We start from the raw sequence: 12890 nt of genomic DNA, 5'->3' as shown, positions 1-12890 counted from the left end.
CATCTCGATATAGACATAAATAATTTATTTCAAGAAACGAAGTAACAAAATGTATGCTTTAATTTAACTCGATTTCGAGTGATCAAAATCGTGTAATTTTGGTTTCCCATGAATTTCGATATCCATGCTATTCGAGTCCCATTTAAAACGGGAAAATTGTGGTATGACCGGTATCGAGTCCAAGTTTGATGTAGGACTAATAATTTGTGAGCCATAATTTACACTGGAAATTTGATGTTCTTGATTATGTATTAGTAATTCAGAGTTGGGAGAATTCGGCGGAGTTCTCCGTAATCTTTTGTAACCGGAAAATCGGTTGAATGATACTTGATCTACGCAAATGGCTTGCGTAGTATATCGAGTTTTATACAAAATTGGACAGCCTAAATCTCCTTTTAAACTTAAACTATATAAGTTTGCAAGGCGGCGGAGCTTTTCTCGCTCGTGCTGCCTCATTGGATGTAATCTGAGTTCACTTTGAGTGGGATCTTGTAAAAATCTAGATACTTTCTCGTTAGCTGATGTAATAATCGAGTATCCAGGTTTATTATCAACGCGACGGCGACCAGCGCGAATTTCTCTTCCACTCCAGTCTCGAATTCTTTGAATTCTTTTTCTATAACTTTTTCTCGATTCAATTGCATGTTCAAAATTTCCATGCAACATCATCTGAAGTGGTGAATCTGTTGTCACCTTATCTTCGTTAGTACTTTCATTGTCATCCCACCAACTTGGTTCTCCGATCCAATCTGACTGTTCATCATCTCCTAAAGTAAAAAATTTATTAAGAAGTTTCTTTTTATTATTGTATAAATTATGCAATACCTTCTCTATCTTCGTCATTTGTGATAAGTCCAGCTTCTGAGTCACTTGATGAAATGCTTGAACTGGATATTCTTGAACAATCAATAGGATCATCTGTCTGCATTTTAATGCGATCTTTTGATTTTGTATCCCTGTTTGGTTTTAGTGATCTCATCCCACAATCTGTGGATCGTTCCCTATAAGACCTTTTACGTTTCCCACACCTGCAATAAGTAATTTCTTGTACTAATAAATATAAAATTATACTTTTTGATATTATATAGTATATACATATTCATGTAAGGTTCATTACCATATTGTTTCATATCTATTTTTACAGTCACTTCGAAGAACTCTCTTCTTATTTGCAAGTGCTGTTGACATTGCAATAGTTTGAGAAGTAGAGGGATTAGAATCAGAATCAATAGCCATTCTTTTAAATTTTCTTTTACGTTTTGGATTCACTCTAGGTACAAAATTTTCATTAACCGAATCACTTTCAATATTACTAGCATTGTTTGAATTAGAAAAAAGTGCAAATCTTTTTGTTTGATTTGTATCATCACTGTCGGACTGATATTTGGAGGCAGTCGTACTTTTAGGGATATGAATGTCACAAACGGAAGACGAACTATCATCCGATTGTTTATTCATACGTAATGATGCTGAAATAAGAAGTAATCATTTAAACATTATTTTCAAAATTCTTTTGTTATTCTTGAAGCATTGAAAATTACTTTTCAAGAATTTGTAAAATGCGACTTCTTTGAGCAATGAAACATGGTTTTTAGAAAGACAACCTTGATAACAACCCTCTGTCTGTACTACAGAAGTAGACTGGAACTGATTTCATAGAAATATTAGAATATGTGAGTTTGATTCAGTTATCTCCAGTGTTTTTCAAAATTACAACTTAGAAAACGTTGAAATAACTAAAACAGAAATTACATTTTCCTGTTTATCTGATTTTTTAATACTTACGAATATTGCCTGTAGAACGGGCTCTTCTTCTAATACCCCATCTACGTCTAACATTTGCGCTACTATTACTTTCTTCTAATGCCAAAGTTAAATCATGCACAAGTGCCTCCATTTTTACTCTTAAATCTGCTGGTACTGCTTTCAAAACACGCTCCATTTGAAGGATGCGTTTATTCCTAGGCAGTGACAGATATAATTTATATTATTTTACTAAACATTAAAAGCTGTTATACAATAAATTTTAATTGAACAATTATTGTTATAAAAGTTTGTAAAGTTATTTGATTTTTTTAATATTAAACACTAAATTTATATTGAAAAATGTAAACTGATGTTAAAGACTATGCAGCAAAAATTTGTTCAAATATATTGCTCTTTTGGTATTACTGACAGCTTCAAGAAATCTTTATACAGAGTCTTATACACTGCTCAGATAGTATTTAACTTTAAATTCTTTTTAAGTACATATACTTATTTAATTTTACAAGTTATATTATGCTTCTGTGACTGTTTCTATTTTCCTATTTTGCTTTAATCCTTATTCATTTTTATATATTATACTTGTACAATCTACAAATAAATAAATAATTACATTTAATACATCTATATTATGTATTTCTTTACACTTTATTACTCTTTAAGTAACATTTTTCTCTATGATTTAAAATAATAATATTTCAGATAGGTCAAGTCGACTAAATATTCTATATACAAATACTGTGATAGTTATTACTACTTTGAATAATATTAATTAATAATATATGAAATATATAATTTTCAAATTAATTAGGACATTGTATACCTGTTTGTTCCTTTTAATACGTTTATCTAATATATCTTGTTTGTCACTTTATGATTGATAACAAAGTTTAATCGCAAACAAATAAACGAAATATATGTTGTGCCATGAAATATTTATCTTATTATTATCAGACATCAATTGTATAAACTATATTTAACAGAAATTAAGAATGTATTGTAATTCGAATTAATGGCAAGATAGAAGTTAGAAATTAATACTATGCTCACCTTATACGTACGATTACGGAAAACGAATATTTTCTTTAAACTGATATCATAATTAGATAATGTATCTGTTAATTAACAATAAAAAAAAATAAAATAAATGATTAGGAAACTGTCAATTCCAAAACTGTTTTCACTGTGCGCCACGGGTCCTCTCTATTTTCTTTATTTTGCAGCTGTGTGTGAGATCGTAGTTGCAAGCAATTATGTGTGCGTGTACTACTATATTCTTATAAGTGATAATTTGGTCATGGTTCAACTGATTTGTTATAGGTGTATTCTGATATTAATTAATCGTTAATGAATATTATTCTAATAAGTGTGCACCATTGAATTAGATAGAAACACTTTATATATCGTACTTTAAGTAATTGTTAAAAACTTAAATTTTATGTAATAGTAGTTACCACGTAATATTTATACGCACGATTGTAGCTATTTATATTTAATTAATTAATATTACGAAATCATTGATCGTTATAAAAGTTCTTTACCATAATTATATCGTTAAAATATTATTAATTATCATCTTCAATTTGATATTAATATTTGCGTATTGGAAACGGGCCTTAAGCTTTTTTTTCCACCATTTCCGGTTGTGTGTTTTATGGACGCTTCGTGTTTGCTCGGAATCGTTTGTCGTTTGTCGTTCGAGGAATTTGTGCCGCGTTTACAGGAAAATAAGTAATTATTGCTGTAATACACCTTTCGTGGTTGTTTGAAAGAAAGTGTACAGTGTGACAAAGGAATGAGGAATTACTCGAAATTGTATGCAAAGATATCTTGGCAGTTGTGTAAATAGCGCGTAGTGGTGCCTGCGCGTTCGTTATGCGCATTCGTGGACAGATGAGCGCGGGATTGTGGCACCCAGACGCGAGGGGATTGTAGTACAGCTACTTACGCGGAGAGACGTGTTTAATGGAGTTCTTTATGTAGTGACGGGCAACGCAAAAGAAACGTTCTTCGCGCATAGATCGTTGAAGTACGCGGAATCAGTGTTTGGTCCCGGAGGGACCACAAAATGGACGGTGTCAATGTGAATGGCGGGAACGCCAATGAGGCGCGCGCGGATCCTAACCTAGAAGCTGAAAGTATGCCGGATTTACACGAAATGCAAATTAAGATCGAACCAACCATCAAAGTCGAGAGTCAAGAGGTGAATGGTGATATTATGGGTTCAGCAAGGAAAGGTATGATACCGCATATTAGAGAGGAGTTATCTAAGTTCAAGGCCGATTCAACTAGTACCACTGAAAGTGATGATACAATATTCAATACAAAAGGTCGCAAGCGGAAGCACTCGGACACTGACGATGTTAGCTCAGAGGAATCCGTCGAATTCAATGGATTTGATATTCAAGGAACTAATGAGCTACAACCTGGCAGTCACATCTTGAAAAAATTAATTGGTATTGGTAATTATTGCTTGATTATATACATAATGTAAATGGCTAACATTATGTGTTATTATACCTTATTTTATAAGTGAAGACTCGCGTTTAATTAGTTTTTTAAGGGACTGTGAATTTGAACAAATGCTTTTTGAATATTATTAATGAACAACTTGTTTTCAAACCATTGTAATACTATATCCCTCATTGCCTGACTTATAGCATTACAGGACTTTACAATGTTTTGTAATAAATTATAGTTTCCATTTCCTGCTTATTGTTAATTATGCCTTTGTCTGCCTTTTCCTATTTATTAGGTTAATACATATAAGTTGTCACTTTTTTAAACTTTGGATTTCATTAGACAATTTAAAGTATAAATATTATTTTTGGACTGCAGATGTTTATGCATTTATGAGATAGACTAGAACTGTAGAAAACTTACATATGCTAAAAAAAAATATATATCAAAGTATTTCAAAATATCATCTATAATTTAGTTTATATCATATTAAAAATGATTTCTTGAAATTTTAATGAATAACTCTGAATTTTGACTTAACAAAACTATGTAAATGTCACAACTTCTGAACATTGTTTTATAATATTTGCAGAGAAATATTATTCATTTGAAATTATACTAACAGTTGTATAATAATATAATAATGAAATTAGCTAATAATTATAAAAGTATGAAGAATTGTACAGAAATTACTTTCATTAAATGTATACCATTTTCAAAAGTAAGAACTATATATTTTTAGAATTTTCCTTTGGAAAATGACACTTAATACGTATTAATCTAATAGTTATCAAACTTATATGTGTTCCAATCTTGTCCTAACTTGTCTTTATACCTTTTACTTATTTTATCTATTTCTTTATAGTTTACTATCAGTTGTTCTAAATTTTGTTTATAATAGTATTTCAAATATAAATTAGTCAGTGCACTGTTATTTAAGTTATGTAAGTGTAATAAGATATACTAGCTACTTTTTATACTATATATGAATTTTTATAGCTGAAGCTGAAGTAGCAGAAGCTCAATTGGCAAAACGCTTTAGATATAGTACAAAGAAGAATTTTGATGGCAGAAAAGATGATGAACAAGATTCAGATGATAGTAGGATGCATAGTTATGAATCAGAACATGGGTTTGACTTAGACAAGATAAAAAAGGAAAAAGAATCTGATAAATCTGAAACAGATTCGGTTGGAATACCAAATACTATGGAGACTGAATTAGAACATAAAACAGATGGAACTTCATTTAAATCAACAAATTCATCATCAACTACTAGTAGTCCCGCAATATCTTTAAAGTCTAAAGGTAGTCGTTTGTCACGTGGGATCAGTCCAGGAAATACTACTACAAAACAGAAAGCTATTGTTGATGTAACAAATCCTGTATTCAAAGAACCTTTTAAATATGGTTGGAAACGAGAATTAGTGTTCAGAGCCAGTAGTGATCCTAACCTAAAGAGAATGGCTGATATATATTATTATACTCCAAAAGGAAAGAAAGTTAGAAGTTTTAGAGAAGTTGCAGAGTTTCGTAAGTAAAATTTCCGAAGATAATGTATTATCAATAACATAGATAATAAGAAATTAAAATAACAAAATAAAGAAATTATAATGTTCTTTTTTTTGCAGTTAATACAAAAGAGTTGACTATCGATAATTTCACATTCTTCAAAGAGCCTATTGGTCTGGAAGATCCTACCAAAGAAATAATTCGGGATGCAAAGAGGATAAGAGTATGTAATTTGATTTTTATGTATATATGAAATTTAATCGGATATTAATAATTATTTCAATGTAGGGATATGGATCAGGTGCTGCAGCAAGGAGAGCACATAAAAAAACAGTGAAGAGAGTTGTAGAAGAACCATCAATGCCTGCACCAGTGCCTACAAAAGCTGCTACTAAATCACCAAAAGCTGCAGCAACTGGATTTAAAGTGAAAGTGCCTGCAAAGAAAACTCCACAAATAAGTATGCATTTATATAAGTTAAAAACTACATACATTACTATTTGTATATTTGATTTACCAAATTAATTTTGTGTATAGATTAGCAAAAGAATGAGTTACAAAACATGTATTGAACATCTTTCATTATTGAATTTAGTACATAGAAATTTTTAAATATATTTTCACATATGTATTCAATGATACTTTGCAGTAACAAATAAATAAAATCTAGTTATTAATTTAATTTTTAAAATCTAGTATGCAGATTTTTTATTTGTTATTCTTTATGTGTAAAGTTGTTATTTTTATAAGAATTTTTATACAATATGCATAGCAGAAATGAAATCGCAGTCTGAAGAAAGTGACATGCTTCCACCACAACGGACTACAAGTACAAGAAGGAGTCAACCACTAGTTGAGAAACCACCACCTCCAAAACCTAAAAGGCAGTTGACGTAAGTACTTGACTGTTTTAATTATTTTTGTATTTATTATATTGTATGATTGTAATTAAATTAGAATGTCCAAGGGTATCCTAAATGCTTAATGATTAAACACGATTATGAATCATGTTTAATGTGCTTTGAAAAGGCCCAATGAAGAATTTACAGCATGTGCATTTGCTATATTTCATGAAAAAGAAAGAAAAAAAAAATTTATATAGAATGTAAATGAATATTTCCGTGTATTTACATTTCAAAGTATCTCAGATGAATATATTTAAATATTACAAAAAATAAGTAAATAAATTGTTGCGGTTAATAATTTATAATATTACAAAATTATTTTATACATAATTTTGTTATATTAAGCCAGAAATATTTGTTCATTGATTAAATTCGATTTAAAATATTTTTTGGTAATTTTACCATAGAAATCTTGTTCCAATATACATAAATAAAAATAAATAATTTGCAGTGTAAATTGAAAAATATATTGATATGTATTTCGTTTTGATAGTGCTAAAAATGCATGCTGTATACCATGTATGTAGTTTCAAGTTCAACAGTTTATTCTGAATTAGTTTATACTTTTCCTTCTATATTTTTCATAACTGTATTCTCCTTTGTCCCTTTAATCCTGAAACTCCTTATTTAAAATTTATGTTTTATTCCTTAATCCCTTTCCCCAATCAACGCACATCTTACAGGCCCAAAGTTCAAGAACCATGCAGTATAAGATGTTCAACAAGTATGGGGTTGATACCAAGCTTACAATGTCGCGTGTGTCTCTGTTTATATCATCCTGAATGTGTTGATGGTATGGAATTTGCAGGAAGTGACAATTATATTTGCAAGGTAGGTTTGATTTTTAACATAGAATATCCCTCCTTCGAATTATTTTTATATTTCAAATTTATGTTATGATAAGCAAAATATAATTTGCTTTGGAATATTAAGTTTAATGAATAAATCATAACCGCTAACAATTGAATTATTAAATGAATCATATTAATTTTGTTGTAGAACTGTCGGCAGGACACTAATGAATCTCAACAATCTCAAACAAATCCATCTCTAACACCTCCTCCATTGATACCGATCAGTATGTTAGGTACACAAAGTGCAAAATCAAAACATCAAGTAAATTTAACACCACCAAAACTTCAGAGAATTCCAAAATCTGACAGTGCGGATTCACAATCGCGAAATAGTACTAAAGTTATGAAATCCTCCTCGACAACACCATACTTTTCTGCAAATTTAGATAAGAAAGAGAGTAATTGGTTTTCCCAGACAGAAAATGAATTTTTGCAAAGTCATGACGGGACTATACCGAAACCAGCTCAAAATATTGCTTTGATGGGAGGTAAAAGGTATATCGTTGTACCAAAAAATAATGCCATGGCGGTTCAACCAGCTATTACAGTAAAACCTGACAAAATTGGTGATAAACCTCCTGTACTTCAGGATGGTTCACTTACTGATATATCGAATACCGTTGAAAGTTCGATGCTCACAAAGTCACATGCTTCCTTAACAACAAAGTCTTTAAGAAAAGATGTTTTTGATAAATCACCTGATAAAGATGCATTGAAAGATGCGTCAAATATAGAATCTACGCTATGTTCTGAAATGGATGTAACAGAAGAAACATGTAATAATAGTAATAGAACAGATACGTTGGCTATAAATAAATCTCAGAATGATTTGTCTAATATGACAGATCTTGCATTAGAAATCAAGAAATCATTAAATTATAAATCACCCGAAAGGAAAACGAATATAGCTAATAAAAGTGATCTTCCAAAAGCAGATTCACATCAGTCTGTTATAAGTAATTTGGGTTCAATTAAAACAAGTATCAAGTAAGTGTTTGTTTCTCAAACACAACAACATATATTTTTTTATTTCCTTTTTTAAATATTTTCTTTAAACAAGTTAAGGCAACTCTCTTTTGAGGTTTTGGCAGTTGCTTTGTACATATTGTATTTACAAGATATATGTGCTATTTCTATGGTGATTAATTTTATGTCACATATTAAGAAAGAAAACTATTTCATTTTATTTAATATTTCAGTAAATTTTTGCAACAGTTGTTTGTACGGTTGCACAGAGTACATTGGAACAAATAAGATAATAATGCAACTATTTGTTTCGCTTCGTGTAAAATTTACTTAAATAGTATTGTAAATGCAATATATACCGATGTTTATTATATTTGGAAATATAAAAGTTCGAGGTGAAAAATGAATTTGATTTTATCTTGTGATCGAAGCACACTGCCTTAGCTTCTTAGAAATGCGGCCAAATTTTTGAGATCATGTGAAAAATGAAACAAAACAATCACGTATCGTTGGTTTTTGCAGGTGTTGTGTAATTGTAGTATCAAAGTAAAAATAATAAAGCTTAATGAAAGTTATTTTTCTTTAAAAAGGAAAGAAAAAAAATATGCATTAAAAATGTGAAATTAGTACCTTATTTACGTTCATGCTACAATTACAAATACACAGCTACTGATAAGTGCTTCAGTGCAAAAAATCTAATTCATTTTTACTTTTTATATTTACAGATATAAAGACATGTGCGAGCTGAAACACAAAAAAACTCTTAGTGCGTTTTCCCAAAAAACATCCTACCAATCCCTACTCCTCATTATTTCACTTCCCTATTTATGTTTACTTTTTGTTTCCATATCTTTATTCTTTTTAAAAAAAATGTAAAACACAATCAACACTTTTCTTTCAGAGGCTTTTACTTCTATTTCTTATTTATTACATCATAAAGTCAGCATTATTGTTGTAAATCATTGGTCCTTTAAAAGCCTCTTTAAAATTAAATATATTTGTATCAGGAAAATTATAATGTAAAGTTTATCTTTTATTTAAAATAAATTATAATTGACATATAATAACCGATACCCTTATTGCGTCGTAGGCCAGTGTATTAAAGAGAAATCATCTAATAGTATTTTTATTTTAATACTTTCAGAAGAAAACAAAATCAGCAGGAACTTGAACATCAACAACAACATTTTATGGATTCTGTCTGTGCTGGTTATCATGCGTTACTGCGTATCTTTCAATATCTTAAGGTTCAAGAGTTGCTACGTGCTGCAAGAGTTTGTAAAATGTGGCGAGACTTGGCTGCACACCCTTCCCTGTGGAAGACTGTCCGAATGAAAAACAGTCAAGTAACAGATTGGGATGGCTTAGCAGACACCTTACAGAGGCGAGGTACTCAACATTTAGATCTCCGGAAAATGCTTGTGGCAGGCGAATCTGATAGCATTTGGAAAAAGTTCTTATCGGTGATACCTCGCGTAACTAGCTTGGTCAAGTTAGAATTGTGTAGATGTCCTGTAATGGTTGTTGAAGAAGTTATTAAAAGCTGCCCCCAACTAGAAGTACTAAGTGCAATGTCGATAAAATGTGATTCCTTAAATTTGGAATCGGTTGGAAATCTTAAACGTTGTCAAGAATTAAGGCTTAAAGCAATAAGTGGAATGTCACTACAAGAAGATCTCACACCTTTACAAGAATTGACACAATTAACGCAATTGGTAAGTAATTAGTGTAATTTACGTATTTCATATATGTGCCAATTATATTAAATATGACCAAACGATGTTTCCTACGTATCAATTAAATGTATGTTGCAGAGTTTAACATCGGTTAAAGAATTAGGAAAGAAGAAAATCGATATTATACAAGCTTTAGTAAATTTGGAAGCATTAGAATTGGGCGAATGTTCAGATTTTCCTGACAAATTTGGAACGACCGTTTTAATAAAATTACAAAAATTAGAACGTCTTAGGCTCGAAAAAGGACAAGGTTCATGTTGCACATTCAATATTTTGGAGGGTGTATCCAAACTGCAAAATTTAAATCAAATGGAGTTAGTCAATTTTGACGTGAAAAATGGTTTTGATAAGTGTCTGGCCAACTGTAAAAATATCAAAAGGTTATTAATAATACCCACTTACATATCTCAATCGGCGACATCCAATAACATGGTGCTTGGTGGTGTGACTGAATTGTCAAATAATTTGACACATTTTGTGTGGGGCGTTACACTCGAGTTACTCAGGGTAACAGAATTATTTGTTGACCAGTGTAATCTAATGAGTAAACAAGTTACCGGTGACTCGATACCAGTTTTGAAACCAGTGCCCTGTTTGAAATTAATTGAAGATGTTGAAGATGAAAATGACAATCAAAAAGGTATTTGCACTTTTAAAGAAAATTTATGTAGGCCCATTATGTGCATATTAAAATTATTTTTCATTTAATCTTACACACATATTAATACTTTGCAGGTGACGATAAACAACAACCAAATTTAACAAATCCACAAGTAGATATATTACCATTGCCTCAACTTCAAAAACTTTTATTAACCGCATTGCCTAAAACGAGAGTTAAAATCTTGAAGATTCCTTTCCACGCTACGTGGCGACAAAGCATTTCAGATACTGCTACGCAATAGAAGAAAATGGAATACAGTGTTTAAAAGGAAGAAAAAAAAAAGAAACCTGATACAAGGAGAATTAGAAATTTTGTAAATTTGACTCCATAGTGTCTGCACAATTTATTCCAATACTTGTGAATTGGATGAAATGTAATTTAATATTTATGTACTATGTGTTTTGTAGTTTCGAACAGTTCCCCTTAAATATTGTTACACTTTATGGTAATCACAAATACCGTTCTTTCCTTAATTGTCGTTAACGAGAAGACGGTATTTTGATGATAAAAACAGGGGACCATAAATGCCACAGTTGTGTGCTAGTTTGTCTGGAAAGCAGAAATCTAATGAGGCTGGTATCCTTGTGTAAATCATTCAAACAAAGAAAGTCTTAGCATTTGTAGACTGCAATATTTTTAATGTGTGCCCGTAAATTATTTGGTTATATTGTACTTGCGTATTTACATGAACAGAGATTTTTCAACTATGAAAAAAGCAAAAATGAATGTAAATGTTTAAGGTAATTATTACATAAAATTAAGATTTACAAACACATCGCGCACATTTATTAAAAGGGGATGAAGCATACAATTTTCGATTTTTATGAATATCGAACTTTTACATTTAATATTGAGTCAAGACGAGTACTTTTATTTCACGATACATAATGAATTTCTATTGAGGTAGCAGTTGATAAAAAAGGAAAAGAAACGAGATCATGGTGTATAAGGCTCTATTTAGTGATTAGGCTGTATAAATAATGGTTATACATTACATGAAATACACGTGTATCTTTAAATATTTAAGATACGAGTTTTCCGCTGCAAAGAAATCACGGAGAACCTTATGGGTAATGTTGTAGAATGTGTAATATATTTATAATTCTATACGATATAATATTATAAAAATGTAGTAATTAATCTGTACTTGGTACAAATTGCGTAATTACGATAAATTACCTAACCAGGATCTTCAGTTTTCTATCAAATCTTATCATTGTTTATTTTCCTTCCTTCTTTTCTTTTTGTTCTGATACTTTTTATAAATAGGTGCATTATTGATACAGTGTCAAATTATTAAGAATGTGTAGCTAACAGTTGTTATATCGGTCGAGTCGGTTCGGTGAAAGTCGGGCAAATTCGGGCGGAGACCAGGGACGTACGAACACTCGAGTAACTCGACTGTTTTAGGTGACTCAGTTGTATCGAGCGATCCCATTGTTTTGGGTTAAGTCTACATTTGAAAGCATTTAGAATCCTAAATTTCAATTTCTAAGTGTTTCTTAATATAATTGGACTACCAAAAACAGTGAAACAATTCGAAAACTTCTATGTCTTGGGTACCCACCGGGACTTTCTCGACTCGACCCTAACCCGAAATGTCGGATATCCCTACGATCCTATAAAGTTAGATTTCATACTGATTTATAGAAATGAAGACCTATCAAAAATTTTTAATTATGAAAACGGTTACGTACATAATTTTAAAATGATATCGAGAAAATTAGTTTAAGACGTAATATTAGGTAAATGAAAATTCTTCAAGTGATATTAACTGTTATATCAATTTGTTATTTAAGTACGTCATGAATGTCACGCACGCCTTAATTAGTTGCGTTTTGTAAAAAGTTTTACAATTAGTTACCTTACTTTGCAGCGCGAAAATTCTTATAATTATTTTATTTTATTTTATTATTTTTAGTTGTACACAAATTAAATAATTTATAAACATTAAGGAGGTTTTAAAGATATACTCCTACCTAACGAGTTAAATATGCAGGGTATCTTAAAATTGATATATGCCATGAAA

The 12890-nt window shown here is 30.6% G+C and overlaps 2 protein-coding genes across 10 annotated transcripts; one reads left to right on the top strand and one right to left on the bottom strand.

Moving 5' to 3' along the window:
* Window positions 1-4: 4 nt before the first annotated feature.
* LOC100881253 (G patch domain-containing protein 2-like) lies at window positions 5-1942 on the bottom strand. 2 transcript variants are annotated; one of them, XM_012293771.2, is made up of 5 exons: window positions 1786-1919; window positions 1542-1647; window positions 1118-1469; window positions 826-1028; window positions 5-767 (listed from the first exon to the last, which is right to left on the bottom strand). In XM_012293771.2, the coding sequence occupies exons 1-5, from the start codon at window positions 1837-1839 to the stop codon at window positions 64-66; spliced, it is 1419 nt and encodes a 472-aa protein (XP_012149161.1). In that variant the 5' UTR covers window positions 1840-1919; the 3' UTR covers window positions 5-63. The 2 variants fall into 2 exon arrangements, with proteins under 2 accessions (XP_012149161.1, XP_076395380.1); XM_076539265.1 differs by lacking the exon at window positions 1542-1647 and having other exon boundaries at window positions 1786-1942.
* A 1436-nt stretch (window positions 1943-3378) lies between these two features.
* On the top strand, window positions 3379-11647 carry LOC100881143 (uncharacterized). Of its 8 annotated transcripts, none has more exons than XM_076539147.1 (11): window positions 3380-4001; window positions 4095-4220; window positions 5224-5757; window positions 5856-5959; window positions 6025-6197; window positions 6504-6629; window positions 7325-7472; window positions 7641-8482; window positions 9606-10176; window positions 10276-10837; window positions 10933-11647. In XM_076539147.1, exons 1-11 carry the CDS (start codon window positions 3833-3835, stop codon window positions 11100-11102), a joined length of 3525 nt encoding a protein of 1174 aa, XP_076395262.1. In that variant the 5' UTR covers window positions 3380-3832; the 3' UTR covers window positions 11103-11647. The 8 variants fall into 8 exon arrangements, with proteins under 8 accessions (XP_076395251.1, XP_076395237.1, XP_076395262.1 ...); XM_076539144.1 differs by having other exon boundaries at window positions 4095-4226; XM_076539136.1 differs by having other exon boundaries at window positions 3379-4220.
* The last annotated feature ends 1243 nt before the right edge of the window (window positions 11648-12890 follow it).

Source organism: Megachile rotundata, chromosome 2 (genome assembly GCF_050947335.1).
Source record: "Megachile rotundata isolate GNS110a chromosome 2, iyMegRotu1, whole genome shotgun sequence".
In the NCBI taxonomy this organism is placed as follows: Eukaryota; Metazoa; Arthropoda; class Insecta; order Hymenoptera; family Megachilidae; genus Megachile; species Megachile rotundata.
The sequence above is the reverse complement of the archived record's forward strand: the minus strand, read 5'-3'. Positions and strand labels throughout refer to the sequence as shown.

Coding starts and splice junctions, on each gene's coding strand:
- LOC100881253 (XM_012293771.2), bottom strand. CDS start 1,839: ATGTTAGACGTAGATGGGGTATTAGAAGAAGAGCCCGTTCTACAGGCA. Junction 1,470..1,541: donor ATTTTACAAATTCTTGAAAA/GTAATTTTCAAT, acceptor TTCTTATTTCAG/CATCATTACGTATGAATAAA. Junction 768..825: donor AAATGACGAAGATAGAGAAG/GTATTGCATAAT, acceptor TTTTTACTTTAG/GAGATGATGAACAGTCAGAT.
- LOC100881143 (XM_076539122.1), top strand. CDS start 3,833: ATGGACGGTGTCAATGTGAATGGCGGGAACGCCAATGAGGCGCGCGCG. Junction 6,198..6,503: donor AAGAAAACTCCACAAATAAG/TATGCATTTATA, acceptor TTATACAATATG/CATAGCAGAAATGAAATCGC. Junction 10,177..10,275: donor TGACACAATTAACGCAATTG/GTAAGTAATTAG, acceptor TGTATGTTGCAG/AGTTTAACATCGGTTAAAGA.